This window comes from Bos indicus, chromosome 11 (genome assembly GCF_029378745.1).
Source record: "Bos indicus isolate NIAB-ARS_2022 breed Sahiwal x Tharparkar chromosome 11, NIAB-ARS_B.indTharparkar_mat_pri_1.0, whole genome shotgun sequence".
NCBI classification, from domain to species: domain Eukaryota; kingdom Metazoa; phylum Chordata; class Mammalia; order Artiodactyla; family Bovidae; genus Bos; species Bos indicus.
In genome coordinates, this window is record NC_091770.1 from 37633489 (window position 1) to 37652198 (window position 18710).

General features: G+C 37.5%; 1 protein-coding gene and 1 non-coding gene across 4 annotated transcripts in view; one reads left to right on the plus strand and one right to left on the minus strand.

The window, feature by feature from the left end:
- Window positions 1-1830: 1830 nt before the first annotated feature.
- CLHC1 (clathrin heavy chain linker domain containing 1) overlaps window positions 1831-18710 on the minus strand; it is a 34619-nt gene continuing 17739 nt past the window's right edge. For all 3 annotated transcript variants that reach the window (XM_019970162.2, XM_019970159.2, XM_019970158.2), the window contains 4 exons: window positions 17594-17768; window positions 7066-7268; window positions 3501-3680; window positions 1831-2163 (listed from right to left, as the gene is read on the minus strand). In XM_019970162.2, coding sequence (XP_019825721.1) covers window positions 1967-2163; window positions 3501-3680; window positions 7066-7268; window positions 17594-17768 — 755 coding nt within the window. In that variant the 3' untranslated portion in view covers window positions 1831-1966. The remainder of the gene's footprint in view (window positions 2164-3500; window positions 3681-7065; window positions 7269-17593; window positions 17769-18710) is intronic.
- On the plus strand, window positions 18178-18250 carry TRNAE-CUC (transfer RNA glutamic acid (anticodon CUC)). The gene has a single exon. It is a non-coding gene; the product is annotated as a tRNA-Glu (tRNA).

Consider the following 18710-nt stretch of genomic DNA (forward strand, 5'->3'; position numbering starts at 1 on the left):
CAATGAATAACATAGTACCTTTCTATCAATCATATACGCCTCAAAGGAAAAAAGGTGTGAAGCCAGAGTACATAAAGAATCAATGCTGTTGAAATACCCTCTCTCCTCCTCTTCCTTTTTTCCATCCTTCATCTTTTATTTTCAAAAATCATAGCTAACATGAAGGACAGAAATAAAAATATTATTAGATATTATTCTTTCAGCACTTCTGTTGGTTTTTAAATTGTGCATATGTATTACTTTTAAAAATATTACATTTTAGAAAACTGAATTATAATTCTCCAGTACTGTGCTTACCAATATATGGAAAATTGAGAACTCAGTCAATACTCTTCTGGATTTATAAGGTAAGCCCAACAACCTTCATATTTGTGTAAACAGGTAACTTAATATAGGCAGTAAGGTGTGTTATATGAAATACTCCAAAGAGGGATAATTATACAAGTATAAATGGACAGATATATGGGATTTAGTAAGTATAAACCAGAGGACTATGTGTTTCTGGGACCTATTACATCAAAATAAGGGTTATCTTCTAAGTTCTTTTACTACATAATACAATAAACATACACGTCACTAAACCTTTAGGGGAGGTAAATAGCCCATATTTTACACAGAGTTAGAGGAAGAATTTGAATTTGACTATGAAGCTATCTGATTTCAAGTTTGCCATTCTCTTTTCCAGGAGGTCTCCCCAACCCAGAGATAGAACCCAGGTCTCCTGCATTACAGGCTGATTTTTACCATCTGAGCCACTGGGGAAGCCCATAAAATAAAATGTATATTCAATAATTTAGGAGGGAAATACTTATGCTCTTTTATTCTATCTAATAGCAGCTCATGTTTACCATGTTCCATGATCAAGGCTGACATTCAGCTATCATGCTCCGGTATGGCATAAGGGCTGAAAGCTATTCTGATTAGTTAGGTATCCGTTCTGTTTTGATTGATGCCTATGCCATGCTGATCATTAAATATTTTGAATATCAACACCTGTCCAAGACACAGAACTCTGAGTTTTCAATCAAATACTTAGAGACTTGAAATTATCCAAAACTGCTTTGAATGCCATTTTCCATGCCTACAGGTATCCCAGGTCTATCTATTTGCAAAATTTGGCTATTCTTTCTCTAAATAAAAACATGCTGAAACTCTCATTTTATAGTAGAAGCTTAACACTGCCATTTATAAACACCAGAGCTTGGAAAACATCTTTGAGTCAGTGGTACAAAATTACTATATTTGAGGTTTTCACCAGTGAAAACCTTGAATTGACATCCTGCCTTTAAAGTCAGGCTTATAGCATTTAATGTTTGGGAAATCACCTAACAGACAGGATACTACTACACCTTCCTCAGTTCTTGCTGTTAAATCAGATCACCAGAATGGAGTATATTTAGATATTAACTTATGCCTTTAGTAATACTTAAACTGAGATTTATACAGACTTACGCTCTTGGATTTTTATCCAGTCAATATATGAGAGGGATACATTAGGAGTTTGACACTAGCATATATCCACTATTATATATAAAATAGATAATAAGAACCCTAGCATAGGGAATTATACTCAATATTCTATAATACCCTATATGGGAAAAGAATCTGAAAAAGAATATATAGATGTATAAGTGAATCACTTTGCTATATACCTGAAACTAACACAATGATGTAAATCAACTATACTTCAATAGAAAATAAAAATTAAATTAAAACATTTTTAAAGGAAAAAATAGGAAAATTTTCTAAAAGATTCAATATACAAAATGACCATATTAAAAAAAAAAGAAAGCAAATGTATAAATATTTCAAGGACAAATCTAAACATCATCATAATAAAAGAAGCATGATTTATTTCTAAGACCTTCACACTCCAGATTTATTTATAAGTTATACCAGAATCAGTTTGCCCAACCAATATACATAAAATGTTATACAGGCTCCCTCAACTGGTTAAGATGTAGAACTACCAAAAAACATGCTGCATTAAGTTGACTGTATCATCCTCTTCAGAAATTTCTGTAACCCCAGCTTGAGATCGAAGAACAGACATGATGTCATTAGACAATTGGTCAAAGCCATTCTGTAAACATATATTTGCTACTTCTTGCCACTTTTCTAGGGAGCAAAACGGATCATTTATCAGGAGATGTTCAACTGCATCTGAGGAAATAAAATCCAATATTATAGTACGGCATTCATCTGATAATTCATACTTAGCAATTCTTCAAAAATAAAGAGATATCATTTCAACTCCATTCCTGTTAGATCCAATTCCTTTAAGTGTCATGTGGAGTTCCCAGCTGAGCTCATAGTAAGTACTCAAGTGTTAGTTCTTTCTTCTTCTTTTTCATTAACCTTTCTATGCCTCAATTCAATCCTCCACCATTTCTCACATTCCCTATTCTTCCATTCATCTCCTTCTTGGTAAGGTCAGCAGATGCTGAAGGTTGAGATGTAGGGAACTCAGAAAGTGAAGACTGTGGGACCAGCTTCATTCACAGTCTCTAAAGTACCACTAGGAACTAGCTAACAAATCTGATGGTCAACTTTTTATGATCCTTCACTTTCATAAATGCCCTAATAGTGCTAACCTAAGGATTTAAAAAAATCTCTAGCAAAACCTCCATCCAGCCTCTAGTCAGAGAGATTTTAATGATGAGGCCTCTATAACAAATGTTTTTCTAAAGGAAATAAAAGAAGGATTTAGTTTATTAAGGAAAACTAATGATATTATTTATTTAAAAAAGAAATTGTTTTCATAATTACTTTTTAAAATCAATTACAGTCATCCTCTTTGGGACTATTTATGGAACTCATTCATTTATTACCTTCATTACTTATGATACTTAATGAATCGAGGATCTCTATTTAGCATATTGTAATCACTGTTATTTTATTCCTACCATGATTACTATTTTTCTATCAAATAAAATATTTTAGTTGATATCTGTAATGATAATTTCTAAATTATCTTCCCAAATATGTTTTCATGTAATTTACTCTTCATTCTTTGGCCCCATGTGATAATTTAAAATCAAGGTATCTGCTCAAATTTCTATATTAAATTAGAGAAAGGAAATAAAAAAATTGAGATCTAATTATTCTTGATTGCACAGCAGAGTGAGGTTCAAGGTAAATGCCATTTTACTTTGGCCGTTTGGGAATAAGAAACAAAGTTTGTCTAAATAACATTTAAAGTATATATGAAAATTATTAAATATATGCATGTTAAAATATATAAAGTTTTTAGAGTAGTCATAGCAGTTATAATTATTGTGATGTTCTCCTCAAGCTTCATAAAGAATCTCTCTTCATTCCTCTCAACAAATATACACTATTGCCAACAGAGTATTATTGACATGGTAATCTTTATAAATTCCTAACATGCCAAGAAAGAACTCTGAGGAAGACAGAGTTAACTCAAACATAATAATCTCGAACCTTTCCTTAAATAACGCACTACTATTTCTTCTACAACAAAATTTTACTTCACTTACCTTTCCCACCTTTACTTATTTCTTGAAGTAGCTTAATCCCAACTTTTTTCATGTCTACAGAGAACAGGTGAAGTACAGCAAGACCAAAAGATAAATACGGTGGTTTCCCATTCCATTCTTTAGTGAGACACTGAATCAATTCAATGTTGGGACATGACTTTATTAGCTGCATCAGGTCATCTAAAAGCAAAAATGAAAAACTGTATCTCAACATCCTAATATGATGCTGCTGCTGCTGCTAAGTTGCTTCAGTCGTGTCCGACTCTGTGCGACCCCATAGACGGCAGCCCACCAGGCTCCCCCATCCCTGGGATTCTCCAGGCAAGAACACTGGAGCGGGTTGCCATTTCTTTCTCCAAGCATGAAAGTGAAAAGTGAAAGTGAAGTCGCTCAGTCATGTCCCCATGGACTCTTCATGACCCCATGGACTGCAGCCCACCTGGCTCCTCCATCCACGGGATTTTCCAGGTAAGAGTACTGGAGTGGGGTGCCACTGCTTTCTCCGCTTAACATGATGAGGGACTAGCTAATGTTTATCTTTGTCAATCAACTCTTCGTTTTCCAATCCTTCCAAAGCTCTCAATGAATTCAACACTACTATCTCCAATCCAAAAAAAAAAAAATCCTACTCAGTATAGAAAAAACAAAGGAAAACTACCTAAACAAAGAGTACAAGCAAAAATTTATCCAAAAATTGTCATGAAAAGAAATGTGGTATTAAAAAAAAGACCAGGTTGACAATCAAGAAACCTGAATTTTAATCATACCTTGATCAGTCACTTAATCTTTTGGATCTCAGTTTTATTCTATAAATCATTGGTGGGAGTGGGGTAGAGGAGCAGGACAAAAAGAATTTTTCCTTCTAAAAACAGATGAACTATGAGTCAGATTTTCCTTTTGGAACAAAAGACGTTTTTTTAGAAGTACTGCTTTTGTTTTCTTTGATTTGTAAATGTAAACAGAAAGCTGACAGTCTAAATCTGAGAGAGACCATTTTCTTCTCAAACCAGAAAGTATTAACAAACTGAGTATGTCCCCTTACAGCAGAAAGTGAAAAAGAACTAAAGAGACTCTAGATGAAGGTGAAAGAGGAGAGTGGAAAAAGCTGGCTTAAAACTCAACATTCAAAAAACTAAGACCATGGCATCCGGTTCCATCACTTTTTGGCAAATAGATGGGAAACAATGGAAACGGTGACAGACTATTTTCTGGGGCTCCAAAATTACTGCAGATGGTGACTGCAGCCATGAAATTAAAATACGCTTGCTCCTTGGAAGAAAAGTTACGACAAACCTAGACAACATATTAAAAAGCAGAGACACTACTTTGCTGACAAAGGTCCATATAGTCATAGCTATAGTTTTTCCAGTAGTCATGTATGGATGTGAGAGCTGGACCATAAAGAAGGGTTAGGGTTAGGCGAAGAATTGATGCTTTTGAATTGTGGTATTGGAGAAGACTCTTAAGAGTTCCTTGGACTGCAAGAAGATCAAACCAGTCAATCCTGGACTGATGCTGAAGGCAAAGTTCCAATACTTTGGCCACCTGATGCAAAGAGCTGACTCATTAGACAAGACCCTGATGCTGGGGAAGATTGAAGGCAGGAGGAGAAGGGGACGACAGAGGATGAGATGGCTGGACAGCATCACCAATTGAATGGACATGAGTTTGAGCAAGCTCTAGGAGCTGGTAATGGACAGGGAAGCCTGGTGTGCTGCAGTTATGAGGTCACAAAGAGTCAGACATGACTGAGTGACTGAACAACAGCAACAAATGTCTCCTAAGGCCAAGGATGATACTTTGGAAAGCTGTGGCTATTTGTCACTAAAATGTAAAATAAGCAAAGTAATCTTTCAAACATTGTTTCTACCTTCTAAGCTTAATTTTCCTCAGATTATTATTATCTTATGATGCTGTGCTAAATAAATTCTGAGGATAAGTAACAAGGTTCTATTTACAAAGAAGTATTATTATTTCTTAAATTAGTACAATATACAGTTGTCCCTTGGTGTCCATGGGGTATTGGTTGCAGGACCCCTTGCAGATACCAAAAGCTGAGGATACTCAAGTCTCATATAAAAAGTCTCTAACACAAAATGGCATAGTATTTGCATATAACCTACACACATCCTTCCATATACTTTAAATCATCTCTGGGTAACCTAACACAATGTAAATACTACGTAAATAGTTGTAAATACAATGTAAATGTTATGTAAATAATTGCTGGTGCACAGCAAACACAAGTTCTGCTTTGTGGAACTTTCTAGAATTTTTTTCCCCTCAAATATTTTCAATCTAAAGTTCTTTGAATCCACAGATGTGAAACCCATGAATATGGACAGCTGATTGTGAATTTAATTATTTTCTAGTGTAATGTATTACTAGAAGAACAGGATAATATGAGAATGAGTCAATCATATTTCTATGTACTCATGTTAGGCAAATTTTGCAAGCAAAAAAAGAAGCTTCACATTTCATTCAATAAAAATTCCAAGAGTACTGAAAACTTACATTCCATGTCTAAACCTTGACTAAAATAATTCTAAGGAAAAACAATAAAACAGAAACTGAATCTGTATAATTTAACTATTAAAATAATTATTCATTCAACAAATATTATGTTGTAACTATTCTTGCCAGATTCTGATCCACTGCTGTGTGTATACAGGAGAATTACTTACCTCTCTGTGCCTTAGCCTCTCTGTGAACACATAGTTAATTTTCATTGATAAAATAGGGGTAATAACAAAACCTAGTTCATAGAGTTAACATAAGGCTTAAGTGAGACAGGGATGTAAAAAGGTGGACTAAGCTATTATTACACTAACTGTATCAGGCATGCTATTACATAATGCATGAAAAAAACTAATAACTTTAAAAACCAGATTCTAAGTAAAAGTTAATTTTTTCTTCAAAAATGATTAGATTCAACAACCATAAAAGATTGTTTATCTGGAAAAAATGTGACCTAAAAGTGCTATATTTTGTTCCATTTTGTGATTTCTTAGAACTGGAGTATATAGCTTGCAAAATCAGGATTGACACAAGCCTGGGGTATAGGGATTTGTCAGGACTGCCTGTACATTAAGGTTAATGCTGAACTGGACTATAGTAAGAGATCAGCTCATTCAACTGGGTCACTCTAAGGGCCTCAATTCTCTCAGATCACTGGTTAGCTGCAACCTAGGTGTTTTAAACTTTTAAAATCAACATTATTTCACTAATTCTAATGCTTATATTATAGTTCAGAAATTATATATGTTAAAAAAAAAAAGAAATTATATACGTTTTTTTTAATTCTTAAATAGCATGGTCCAAATATCCAAAGTTTACTAAATGTCTATGTATTGAGGAAATACATAATGTATTTGAAAGTCTGGCATCAAAGTCAATCAGTTCCAGCTTATCTGTTTTCACTAAAAATTACTCAAGAAATCTACTTACCAGTATATATAAAACAAGTTTTACAATGTAAATCCAAAATATTGCCTAATATTATGGGTGATCTTACAATTGAAGTCCAGAATCTGAACATATACAAATAATAGGCTTTTTCACTCACCAGAAGTAAAATCCTTGAATTGTTGTATGTATTCCATGGCCCCATGAATCTGACCCTGTTTACATAGGCAAAGAAGAGCCTTCTTGTGCAAGCCACATTCACTGTAGATAATCTGAGCTAAAGCCAGACATTTGGCCTTGTTATAAGTATCCTGCTCCCCATAATCAAAAATCACATCCCCAGCCTCCTCAGAAAATGTCAGCCTAGAGCAAGCAGATCAATAGGGCACACGTTAGTGAGTTCTTAATGAATAGATGAGATGAAATATTTGAAAATTCAGCACAGTAGAACTGGATTTTCTATGGTCTGTAAAAATCCCATGTTAGGCAATTGATGAAATTAAACATATTTAAGATTTACTCATAAGAACAAAAACAATCAGCATGTATTCCTTTGGGGGAAGTCATTTTGGTGAAACTGAGCTCAGCTTTTTAAAAAATCTACAAATAAGGTTAAAACTCTCCTGAAAAGACTGGTGGGGTTTAAATTTTCAAGGTAAACAAAAATTCTCTCTTAATTGAGGCTCTCAATGTTCTTAGCTGTTATATAGATTCCAAAACCCTGTAGAATGTAAGAACTTATTAAGTGTTGGTTAAAGACAGTGACAAAGTTTTTAGCTTGAAATTAGCATCACATCTTGTAAGCACTATAAAAAGTGAAACAGAAAGTATGACAGCAGTATTTTGTTTTTTATTGTTGCAGATTTGTAAGAAACAAAGCGAGGGGCATAAATGAACTTAACTGTGTCTATTAGGGGAGACTAAAGAAGCAGCTCTTTTGAGATGGTTCGACTAAATAGATTTCACTTTCCATCAATTTTAGTGCACCATCTTCAGATACAATTGAAGGAAATCATATGTACTACACAGTAACTCCAGGCAAGAACACTGGAGTGGGCTGTTATTTCCTTCTCCAGGGGATCTTCCTGACATAGGCATCGAACCTGGGTCTCCTGAGTTGCAGGCAGGTTCTTTATCATCTAAGCCACCAGGGAAGACAGAAACTATAAGCATAAGCCAAAAAAGATTTGGATGGACAGGGAGGCCTGGCGCGCCGCAATTCATGGGGTCGCAAAGAGTCGGACATGACTGAGCGACTGAACTGAACTGAAAGAAACCACTTCTAATTACTGGCTATACTAAAATTGTGCTTTAGTTAAATTTTTATTTAATAGCTGCAGAATATTATATAATATCAATTATGTAATATTAATCATAATATTAGTGCCTGCATATATGTAATGCTGCTGCTGCTGCTGCTAAGTCGCTTCAGTCGTGTCCAACTCTGTGCGACCCCATAGAGGGTAGCCCACCAGGCTCCCCCGTTCCTGGGATTCTCCAGGCAAGAACACTGGAGTGGGTTGCCATTTCCTTCTCCAATGCATGAAAGTGAAAAGTGAAAGTGAAGTCACTCAGTCGTGTCCGACTCTTCGAGACCCCATGAACTGCAGCCCACCAGGCTCCTCCGTCCATGGGATTCTCCAGGCAAGAGTACTGGAGTGGGTTGCCATTGCCTTCTCTGGCATATATGTAATAAAACACCAATAATAATAAAATGAAATTCTGAAACCCCTACAAAATGTCTCTTTATTGAAAATTAAGTAAAGCCCTCTGTGTTTGCTGGTGGGGACAGCAGACAGGTGGGTCTAAAATCAAAAGGCAGGTTCTGAGTACAAATTAATTATGTAATAAGCAATTCCCTGACTTCCACATTTCAATACCAAAATATGGGTTTTGGTAGCTACAGTCACAGCGTTTCCTGAGGTTGAACAAGTCATTATTTCTGTTGTTTTTAGTGACTACATTACTGAAGCAACATGAAAATATAAGTACTTTAGTATTTATTTCTCTTATTAATACTATTATTTCATTATTTTCAGTGGTCACCCTCACGATGCTGTCCCACCTGAGAGAAGGCCAGAGTTGAGAAAAAGACTGTTCTGTCTTTGCTTGTCACTTTCCAAAAGGATGATGAGACACAAAGAGTATGATTAAAAAGAAAATTATCCAAAGGGAGAAGGAGGATCAAGCCCCAAAAGAATGGAATTGTCCCTGAAGGAAAAGGAGGGGAAGAAAATTATGGATGCTAGCTCTGGGGGTACGAGAGGCACCCTGAACCAGGCTGGGAAATGAGCCTGGGAACCTCCCTCCCCTCTTCTCTCCCTAATTACCTCATCATGGCAACCCACTTCAGTATTCTTGCCTGAAAAATCCCATGGACAGAGGAGCCTGACAGGCTACAGTCCAGAGGGTTGCAAAGAGTCAGACATGACAGAGCAACGAACACAAAGCCCCTTCTTGGCTCTTCCAACCTCAACTTCCAACTCTAAAGAAGTTCTGAAAGACTTCTGAAAGTGGACCCAAGACCAGACTAGCTCTAGGGAATACAAATGACTAATAAATAAAATATGTTAACTCCACAGGTAAACTAAGGTATACTTGATTATAAGCCAGACTGTGGGCTTCCCTGATAACTTTGTTGGTCAAAGAATCCACCTGCAATGCAGGAGGCCCTGGTTTGATTCCTGGGTCAGGAAGATCCCCTGCAGAAGGGAGAGTCACCCACTCCAGTGCTGTAAATTTTTCAGAAGTCAAAATAAAGGTAATCACCAAATCTACACATGATATTCATTTATTGTTATCTTACAGGATTGGGTTTGTAAAGTTAATATTCTAGAGTATTTTTCCTTTCTAGGGGCAATGTCTGCAATTTGGAGATATTAATATCAACAAAGCACCATTTCTTAAATTTAGGCTTTGTGGGTCAAGTGATTAGACTTTTCCTGGTAGGAATGACTAAGAGAGCCAAGTTTAGTCCATAACCCAGGTTGCTCTAGGGCTGGCTCTGTGCTGAGCTTCAGGAAAAGAACTGAAGCACTTTTAAAGGCAGCTATGTGGTAAGGGCCAGGTCATCAGAGTCAGAGATCAGGGGACAGAGGCTAAGAATAAAAAGTGTGATTTGCCTTGAGTATTCTTTTCTATCATCTCTGGATCCAAAAAAAAAAAAAAAAAAAGGAAACATTCTAATATATAAAAAACAGTATTCTATCTAAATAGAGATTAAGAAAAAACGTAGATTAAATAAAGATAAAATGCAGCTTATCTTCACATATTTTTACTGATGTGCAGCTTATCTTCACACATTTTTAATAATTCATTAAAAATCATTGGGAATCCTTCTTTCTATATGGCATGTTTCATAAGAATGGGCATCATTTATAATGGTTTATAAATAACCTAAAGGCTTTTTCTATAAACTAGTATATTGAGTTCATACTCTTAAAAGGCTTTGCCTTACTTTTAATTTGTAGCATATTTTCAGTAGTAGTTCATCCAATCATTTTTTGGGGAAAAGGTAAGATTTTTGTTTCTATGAGTTCCTAATGGAGACTTGAAATGTATGAATAGGTATAATCCATAGTTATCCACAGTCTTCTAATTTTAGTGCATAGTTTTACCACATAGTTCCATCAAAGCTTAAGAAAAAATGAAAATACTGCCAGAAGACTGAAATCTAACATTTTAAAATCAATTGTTGCCAATATCGTATGGAGTAAAGTTGTAATGATTTTTATAGTGTCTAAACTAAGGTAGATCAGTCCTGGGTGTTCTTTGGAAGGAATGATGCTAAAGCTGAAACTCCAGTACTTTGGCCACCTCATGTGAAGAGTTGACTCATTGGGAAAGACTCTGATGCTGGGAGGGATTGCGGGCAGGAGCAAAAGGGGACGACAGAGGATGAGATGGCTGGATGGCATCACTGACTCAATGGACATGAGTCTGAGTGAACTCCAGGAGTTGGTGATGGACAGGGAGGCCTGGTGTGCTGCAATTCATGGGGTCGCAAAGAGCTGGACACGACTGAGTGACTGAACTGAACTGAACTGAAACTAAGGTATCTAAATAGAAGAAATCCCAAACATGGAAAATCCAAACAATGTTGATTAGCTTATAAGTGCTCTAGAGTTGAGTTGAGTGCTCTAGAGTTAAATCAAATTGTCCTATTTAGAATAAAGAAATTTATGCTCAATGGTCAAGTTGACTGGGACACAGAGGGCCCAGGTATTTGGTCAAATATTATTTGGGGTATGTCTGTGAGAATGTATTTAAAGAGCGTAACACTTTAAATGGCAGTCTGAGTAAAGCAGATTGCTCTCCTGAATGTGGGTGGCCCTCAACCATTCAGTTGAAGGTCTGAATTGTACAAAAAGAATGACATCGACTCAGGTAAAAGGGAACTCTTCCTGCCTGACTACTTAGCTGGGAAAACAGTCTTCTCCTGCCTTTGGGTCTCAAGGCTGCCAGTTTTTAGACTGGAACTTAAACCACTGATGATCTTGAGTCTCCAGATTGCCAACTGCAGATGTGGGGACTTCTCAGCCTATACAATCATGAGCCCATTTCTTATTTTATTCTTTCCGTTTCTCTGGAGAACACTGGCTAACACACTCTCCAAGCAGGCTCCTGGGAGTTATAGTTGATCAGGGCCACTCTTTATTTCTCAGATCTATTGAGAATACAGCACCATATAATGATCATTAGTTTAAAGAGTACCCTTCATGCTAAAAGATGAAGAGATAAGTTGGCATCACTTCAGTTCAGTTCAGTTGCTCAGTCATGTCCGACTCTGCGACCCCATGAATCACAGCATGCCAGGCTTTCCTGTCCATCACCATTTCCTGGAGGTTATTCAAACTCGTGTCCATTGAGTCGGTGATGCCATCCAACCGTCTCATCCTCTGTCATCCCCTTCTCCTCTTGCCTTCAATCTTTCCCAGCATCAGGGTCTTTTCAAATGAGTCAGCTCTTCACATCAGGTGGCCAAAGTATTGGAGTTTCAGCTTCAACATCAGTCCTTCCAATGAACATTCAGGACTGATTTCCTTTAGGATGGACTGGTTGGATCTCCCTGCAGTCCAAGGGACTCTCAAGAGTCTTCTTCAACACCACAGTTCAAAAGCATCAATTCTTTGACGCTCAGCTTTCTTTATAATCCAACTCTCACATCCATACATGACTACTGGAAAAAACATAGCTTTGACTAGACAGACCTTTGTTGGCAAAGTAATGTCTCTGCTTTTTAATAGGCTGTCTAGGTTGGTCATAACTTTCCTTCCAAGGAGTAAGCGTCTTTTAATTTCATGGCTGCATTCACCATCTGCAGTGATTTTGGAGCCCAGAAAAATAAAGTCTGCCACTGTTTCCATTGTTTCTCCATCCGTTTGCCATGAAGAAATGGGACCAGATGCCATGATCTTTGTTTTCTGAATGTTGAGCTTTAAGCCAACTTTTTCACTCTCCTCTTTCACTTTTATTAAGAAGCTCTTTAGTTTCTCTTCACTTTCTGCCTTAAGGGTGGTGTCATCTGCATATCTGAGGTGATTGATATTTCTTCCAGCAATCTTGATTCCAGCTTGTGCTTCATGCAGCCCAGCATTTCTCATGATGTACTCTGCATCATTAACTTAAATAAGCAAGGTGACAATATACAGCCTTGATGTACTCCTTTTCCTATTTGGAACCAGTCTGTTGTTTCATGTCCAGTTCTAACTGTTGCTTCCTGACCTGCATACAGATTTCTCAAGAAGCAGGTCAGGTGGTCTGGTATTCCCATCTCTTTCAGAATTTTCCACAGTTTATTGCGATCCACACAGTCAAAGGCTTTGGCATAGTCAATAAAGCAGAAATAGATGTTTTTCTGGAACTCTCTTGCTTTTTCGATGATCCAACAGATGTTGGGAATTTGATTTCTGGTTCCTCTGCCTTTTCTACAACCAGGTTGAACATCTGGAAGTTCACGGTTCATGTACTGTTGAAGCCTGGCTTGGAGAATTTTGAGCATTAATTTGCTAGTGTGTGAGATGAGTGCAATTGTGTGGCAGTTTGAACATTTTTTGGCATTGCCTTTCTTTGGGATTGGAATGAAAACTGACCTTTTCCTGTCCTGTGGCCACTGCTGAATTTTCCAAATTTGCTGGCATATTGAGTGCAGCACTTTCACAGCATCATCTTTTAGTATTTGAAATAGCTCAACTAGGATTCCATCACCTCCACTAGCTTTGTTCATAGTGATGCTTCCTAAGGCCCACTTGACTTCATATTCCAGGATGTCTGGCTCTAGGTAAGTGTGAGTGATCACACCACCATGATTATCTGGGTCGTGAAGATCTTTTTTGTACAGTTCTTCTATGTATTCTTGCCACCTCTTCTTAATATCTTATGCTTCTGTTAGGTCCATAACATTTCTGTCCTTTATTGAGACCATCTTTGCATGAAATGTTCCCTTGGTTTCTCTAATTTCTTGAAAAGATCTCTAGTCTTTCCCATTCTATGTTTTCCTCTATTTCTTTGCACAGATCTCTGAGGAAGGCTTTCTAATCTCTCCTTGCTATTCTCTGGAACTCTGCATTCAAATGGGTATATCTTTCCTTTTCTCCTTTGCTTTTCGCTTCTCTTCTTTTCACAGCCATTTGTAAGGCCTCCTCAGACAGCCATTTTGCATTTCTTTTTCTTGGGGATAGTCTTGCTCCCTGTCTCCTGTACAATGTCACGAACCTCCGTCCATAGTTCATCAAGCACTCTGTCTATCAGATCTAGTCCCTTAAATCTATTTCTCACTTCCACTGTATAATCGTTAGGAATTTGATTTAGGTCATACCTGAATGGTCTAGTGGTTTTTCCCTACTTTCTTCAATTTAACTCTGAATTTGGCATAAGGAATTCTTGATCTGAGACAGTCGGCCTCTGGTCTTGTTTTTGCTTCCTGTATAGGGCTTCTCCATTTTTAGGTGCAAAGAATATAATCAATCTGATTTTGGTGCTGACCATCTGGTGATGTCCATGTGTAGAGTCTTCTCTTGTGTTGTTGGAAGAGGTTTGCTATGACCAGTGCATTCTCTTGGCAGAAGTCTATTAGCCTTTTCCCTGCTTCATTCTGTACTCCAAGGCCAAATTTGCCTGCTACTCCAAGTTTTTCTTGACTTCCTTCTTTTGCAGTCAAGTCCCCTATAATGAAAAGGACATCTTTTTGGGTGTTAGTTCTAGAAGGTCTTGTAGGTCTTCATAGACCCGTTCAACTTCAGTTTTGTTCAGCATTACTGGCTGGGGCATAGACTTGGAGTACCGTGATAATGAATGGTTTGCCTTGGAAATGAACAGAGATCATTCTGTCTTTTTTGAGATTGCATCCAAGTACTGCATTTCAGACTCTTCTGTTGACTATGATGGCTACTCCATTTCTTCTAAGGGATTCTTGCCCACAGTAGTAGATATAATGGTCATCTGAGTTAAATTCACCCATTCCAGTCCATTTTAGTTTGCTGATTTCTAAAATGTCGACATTCACTCTTGCCATCTCCTGTTTGACCACTTCTAATTTTCCTTGATTCGTGGACCTAACATTCCAGGTTCCTATGCAATATTGCTCTTTACAGCATCAGACCTTGCTTCCATCACCAGTCACATCCACAACTGGGTGTTGTTTTTGCTTTGGCTCCATCTCTTCATTCTTTCTGGAGTCATTTCTCCACTGATCTCTAGCAGCATACTAGGCACCTACCGACCTGGGGAGTTCATCTTTCAGTGTCCTATCTTTTTGCCTTTTCATACTGTTCATGGGGTTCTCAAGGCAAGAATACTGAAGTGGTTTGTCATTCCCTTCTCCAGTGGACCACATTTTGGAGTCAGAACTCTCCACCATGACATGTCCATATTGGGTGGCCCTATATGGCATGGCTCATAGTTTCACTGAGTTAGACAAGGCTGTGGTCCATATGATTAGATTGGTTTTCAGTGATTGTGGTTTTCATTCTGTCTGCCCTCTGATGGAGAAGGATAAGAGGCTTAGAAAGCTTCCTCATGGGATAGACTGACTGAGGGGGATACTGGGTCTTGTTCTGATGGGTGGGGCTGTGCTCAGTAAATCTTTAATCCAATTTTCCTGATGGGTGGTGCTGTGTTCTCTCCTTGGTATTTACCTGGGGCATCACCCAGACACCATCTTAACCTTCCAGGAACAAAGTTTTGGTTTTTTTCCTTCTCCTTTATGCTTATCTTAGGTAACCTCACCCTTGCATGAGCCCTTCGTTACAAGCTGTGGAAGTAGTATCAGTACCCATAAGACGGTAGGAATTGACATGGGGTCTGGGCCACTTATTCATGAAGCTTACTTGTGTGCTCTGGGCCTGACTGAGCACTATCTTGGTCATGCTTGATTTTGGATGGACTCTTCTGAGCCAATCTGAACTTATGACTTGGTGAGTCTGTCAGAATACAGATTCATGATAAGCATTTCTAGTTAAACAGTCTTTGATACTCCATGGATAAATACTCCATCTTTAGCACAACCCAATAGCTGTTTTTCAAATGTTATTCATTTGTTATACAAATGTTGTCTGTTACAAGTGACAGATGATCTACTATTATATCTCTGGGTAGTCCCATGCCAAATGAAATCAGTTAGTGGGTAAATCAAGAACCATGGTTTCTAAATGAGAAAACAATTTGAAAAAGAACAGATTCATGTATATGTATAGCTGAATCACTTTGCTGTACACCTGAAACTAACACAACATTGTTAATCAGTTATACTCCAACATAAAATAATTAAAAAAAAACCAAAACCCATGGTTTGATAAAGGCATGGTAACCACAGTCATTCTACCAGACAAGCCATCAAGATCAAAAGAAATATAAGTAAGAAGACTCTGAAATGGGTGATAGAGAAGAAAAATAATCAGTATCAATTAATATGGATGAATCTCAAAGTAATTATAAGTGAAAGCAGCCAGGCAAGGAAAAAAAAGAATATACAATGTGTGATTCCAATAATATATATATATATATATATATAAAATTTTAGGAAATGAAAATGAAACTAGGATAATATAAAGTAGATCAGTGGCTATCTAGAGATGGGGAGGAGGTAGAATGAGGTGGTAGAAGGAAAGAAGAGGCATTACAAAGGGACATAAGGAAACATTTCAGAGTCGTGGATGTATTTAGCATCTTGATTGTGCTGATTATTTCAAGGATGCATGCATATGACAAAACAGGGTTTCTCTGGTGGCTCAGCAGTCAAGAATCTGCCTGCAATGCAGGAGACTCAGGTTTGATCCCTATGTTGGGAAGATCCCCTAGAGAAGAAAATGGCAACTCACTCTAGTATTCTTGCCTGGGAAATCCCATGGACAGAGGAGCCTGGCAGGCTACAGTCCATGAGATCACAAAGTCAGACACGACTGAGCAACTATATGTCAATACTTGTCAAATTACACACCTTAAATATGTGCAGCCTACTGCGTATCAATTATATCTCCATAATGCTGTTTTTAAACAACTCATCAAATTGTACACTTTAAATAAATATAGGTTATTATATATAAACTATATCTCAATAAAGCTGTAAAAAAGCAAATTACAGTTCTAGGACTTAGTAACAAGGGCTATAATTCATCCTGCTCACCCTCCTCTTATAAGTTTCCCCAAGAATTATGACCACAGAATCCTAGAGGAGCTGTGCCTGGATGGAGTGAACTTAATGTGAAAAGCAAAGAGATCTGTATTATGCAAATGGTTGACTAAGGCAGATGCTGTTTTGGTGTCCTGCCCAAATCCTCCTTACTGAGTCAGCATACCCTTCCCCAGCTGCTCTAGGTATTGGCTCTCAGTGGCTCACAGGTGCTTGCCTTCCATAAGGGATTACCCAGGGCTAGTGGGAGCCACCATGCCCAGAAAGTTATGTATTCCTACCCTATCCAGGCAGCCCACAGCCCTTGACTAACTGATGGAGAAGCACGGAAGCCTGGCCCCTTCCGTCAAGTGGGAACAGCTCTGTGATGTGCTTTATGCTTCAGAGGCGTCCCTCTGTAAATAAGGTCAATACTTGCCTGAGGTCACATCCTTGCTTGGCTCTTTTCATTTCCCTATTCTGCTTTACTCAGTCCCTTACGGGTTTTTCCTGAGAAGCCATCCTTCATGAACACCCAAATTCCTGTCTTAGGCCTAGGTTCCAGGGAACCCAATCCAAGGCAACCCTGGTACAAGTCTGCCAATTTGTGCCAAGACTCAACTCCAAGAAGCCACCTCCTGCCTGTGCTTGCTGGTTTGTATGTTCTTTTAAATGTTACCTTGGTTCACATCCCTCCTGCTTTTACATTTTCTCCTGGGCTTATCCTTTACATGTATCCATAGCCTGTCTGAAATAAAGTTATCCCTTTGAGCAGCATGATACTGATCAACCCTTTTCTATCCTTATTGATCAACTTCCATGTACCAATAACTGGTCACAAATCATCTTGTCAATTGCCTTGAGGCAACTCCTGACCTCTGAGCTCATTGTGACTAGGCCTTATTACTTCATCCATGAATGCTTAGTAAATACTTTTGGATAAATTGCAATAGAGATCTGAAATAAATGCTCAAATAATGTACTGACAAGAAAACCATTAAAATTTTGAGAACTTTCTATGCTTGATAAATGCTTTATCAAGCAAATTTCAAAATTAAGTTAAAAGCATAACTTTGCTTACCTTTCTTGGGTGACCCAGTTGATGACTAAGTCTAAACGTTTTTCAGACAATCCACACTTGATTCCTTCCAGAGTTAGCACTGCATCAACAGGATGTCTAAAAGCATGACTTATGCTAAAGATAGCCTCAAAAAATAAAAGTAATGGGGAAGGTTTTCCTCTAATTTTTCCAACAGCTACAAAGAGAAGAAAAGGTTTTGAGTCAAATACTTTTAAGTAATAATTTACTTTTTCTTACTTCATATTCTTATTTTCATCTCATATCATTTTCTAAAAATTTTAATCTAAAGTTATATATTAACATTTGTAATTTTTAACTAATGCTTGTGGATTAAACTTTATATTTTGGATAATGGACAGGGAAGTCGGGTGTGCTGCAGTCCATGGGGTTGCAAAGAGTTGGATATGACTTAGCAACTGAACAACAATGACTAAATAGCATATGCTATGTGAAAACCAAGGCAGAGATTAGAGAGATGAGTCTACAAGTCAAGGAATGCCAAAGTTTGCTGACTTAAAAGTTATGAGAGCAGCATGGAATGGAAATCTATTCAGAGCCTCCAGAAGGAGGTGAAAGATGGGAATTCCCTGGTGGTCCAGTGGTTAGGTCTTAGTGCTCTCACTGCTGTGGGCCCAGGTTCAATCCCTGGTCAGGGAACTAGGATCTCACTTAATGTCTTACTTAATATTCTGTGATTCTACAAAACACTCAGTGAGTTATCACCAATCTAGTTTTGGTGAATTTCTTAGAGTAAGATCCACATACCTAGTAAATGAATAAAAGTTGGCTGTTTTTCAATTTCACTGGTAATTATACTATTTGAGCATTAATTGCAAGCACTTATTTTTACTGAAACTTCAAGCCATAATTTGAGTAGACCAAGACAAAGGGAGAAGAGAAAGAAACTCAGGACTATACCAATATCACTTAAAAATTTTTATCACTTTTAACTTATACTAAGTTGAGAGCACATTCAAAGAAAGAGTTCCTAGTTACTTGCAAGATGTCTCAAAATTTCTGAGTAAAAATTGAACATTTCAATGTTAAAAACAAAAAACAGAACACTATAACCTATAAAACACTGCTAAATTTTTTTAAAACCCTAAAAGCAAAAATG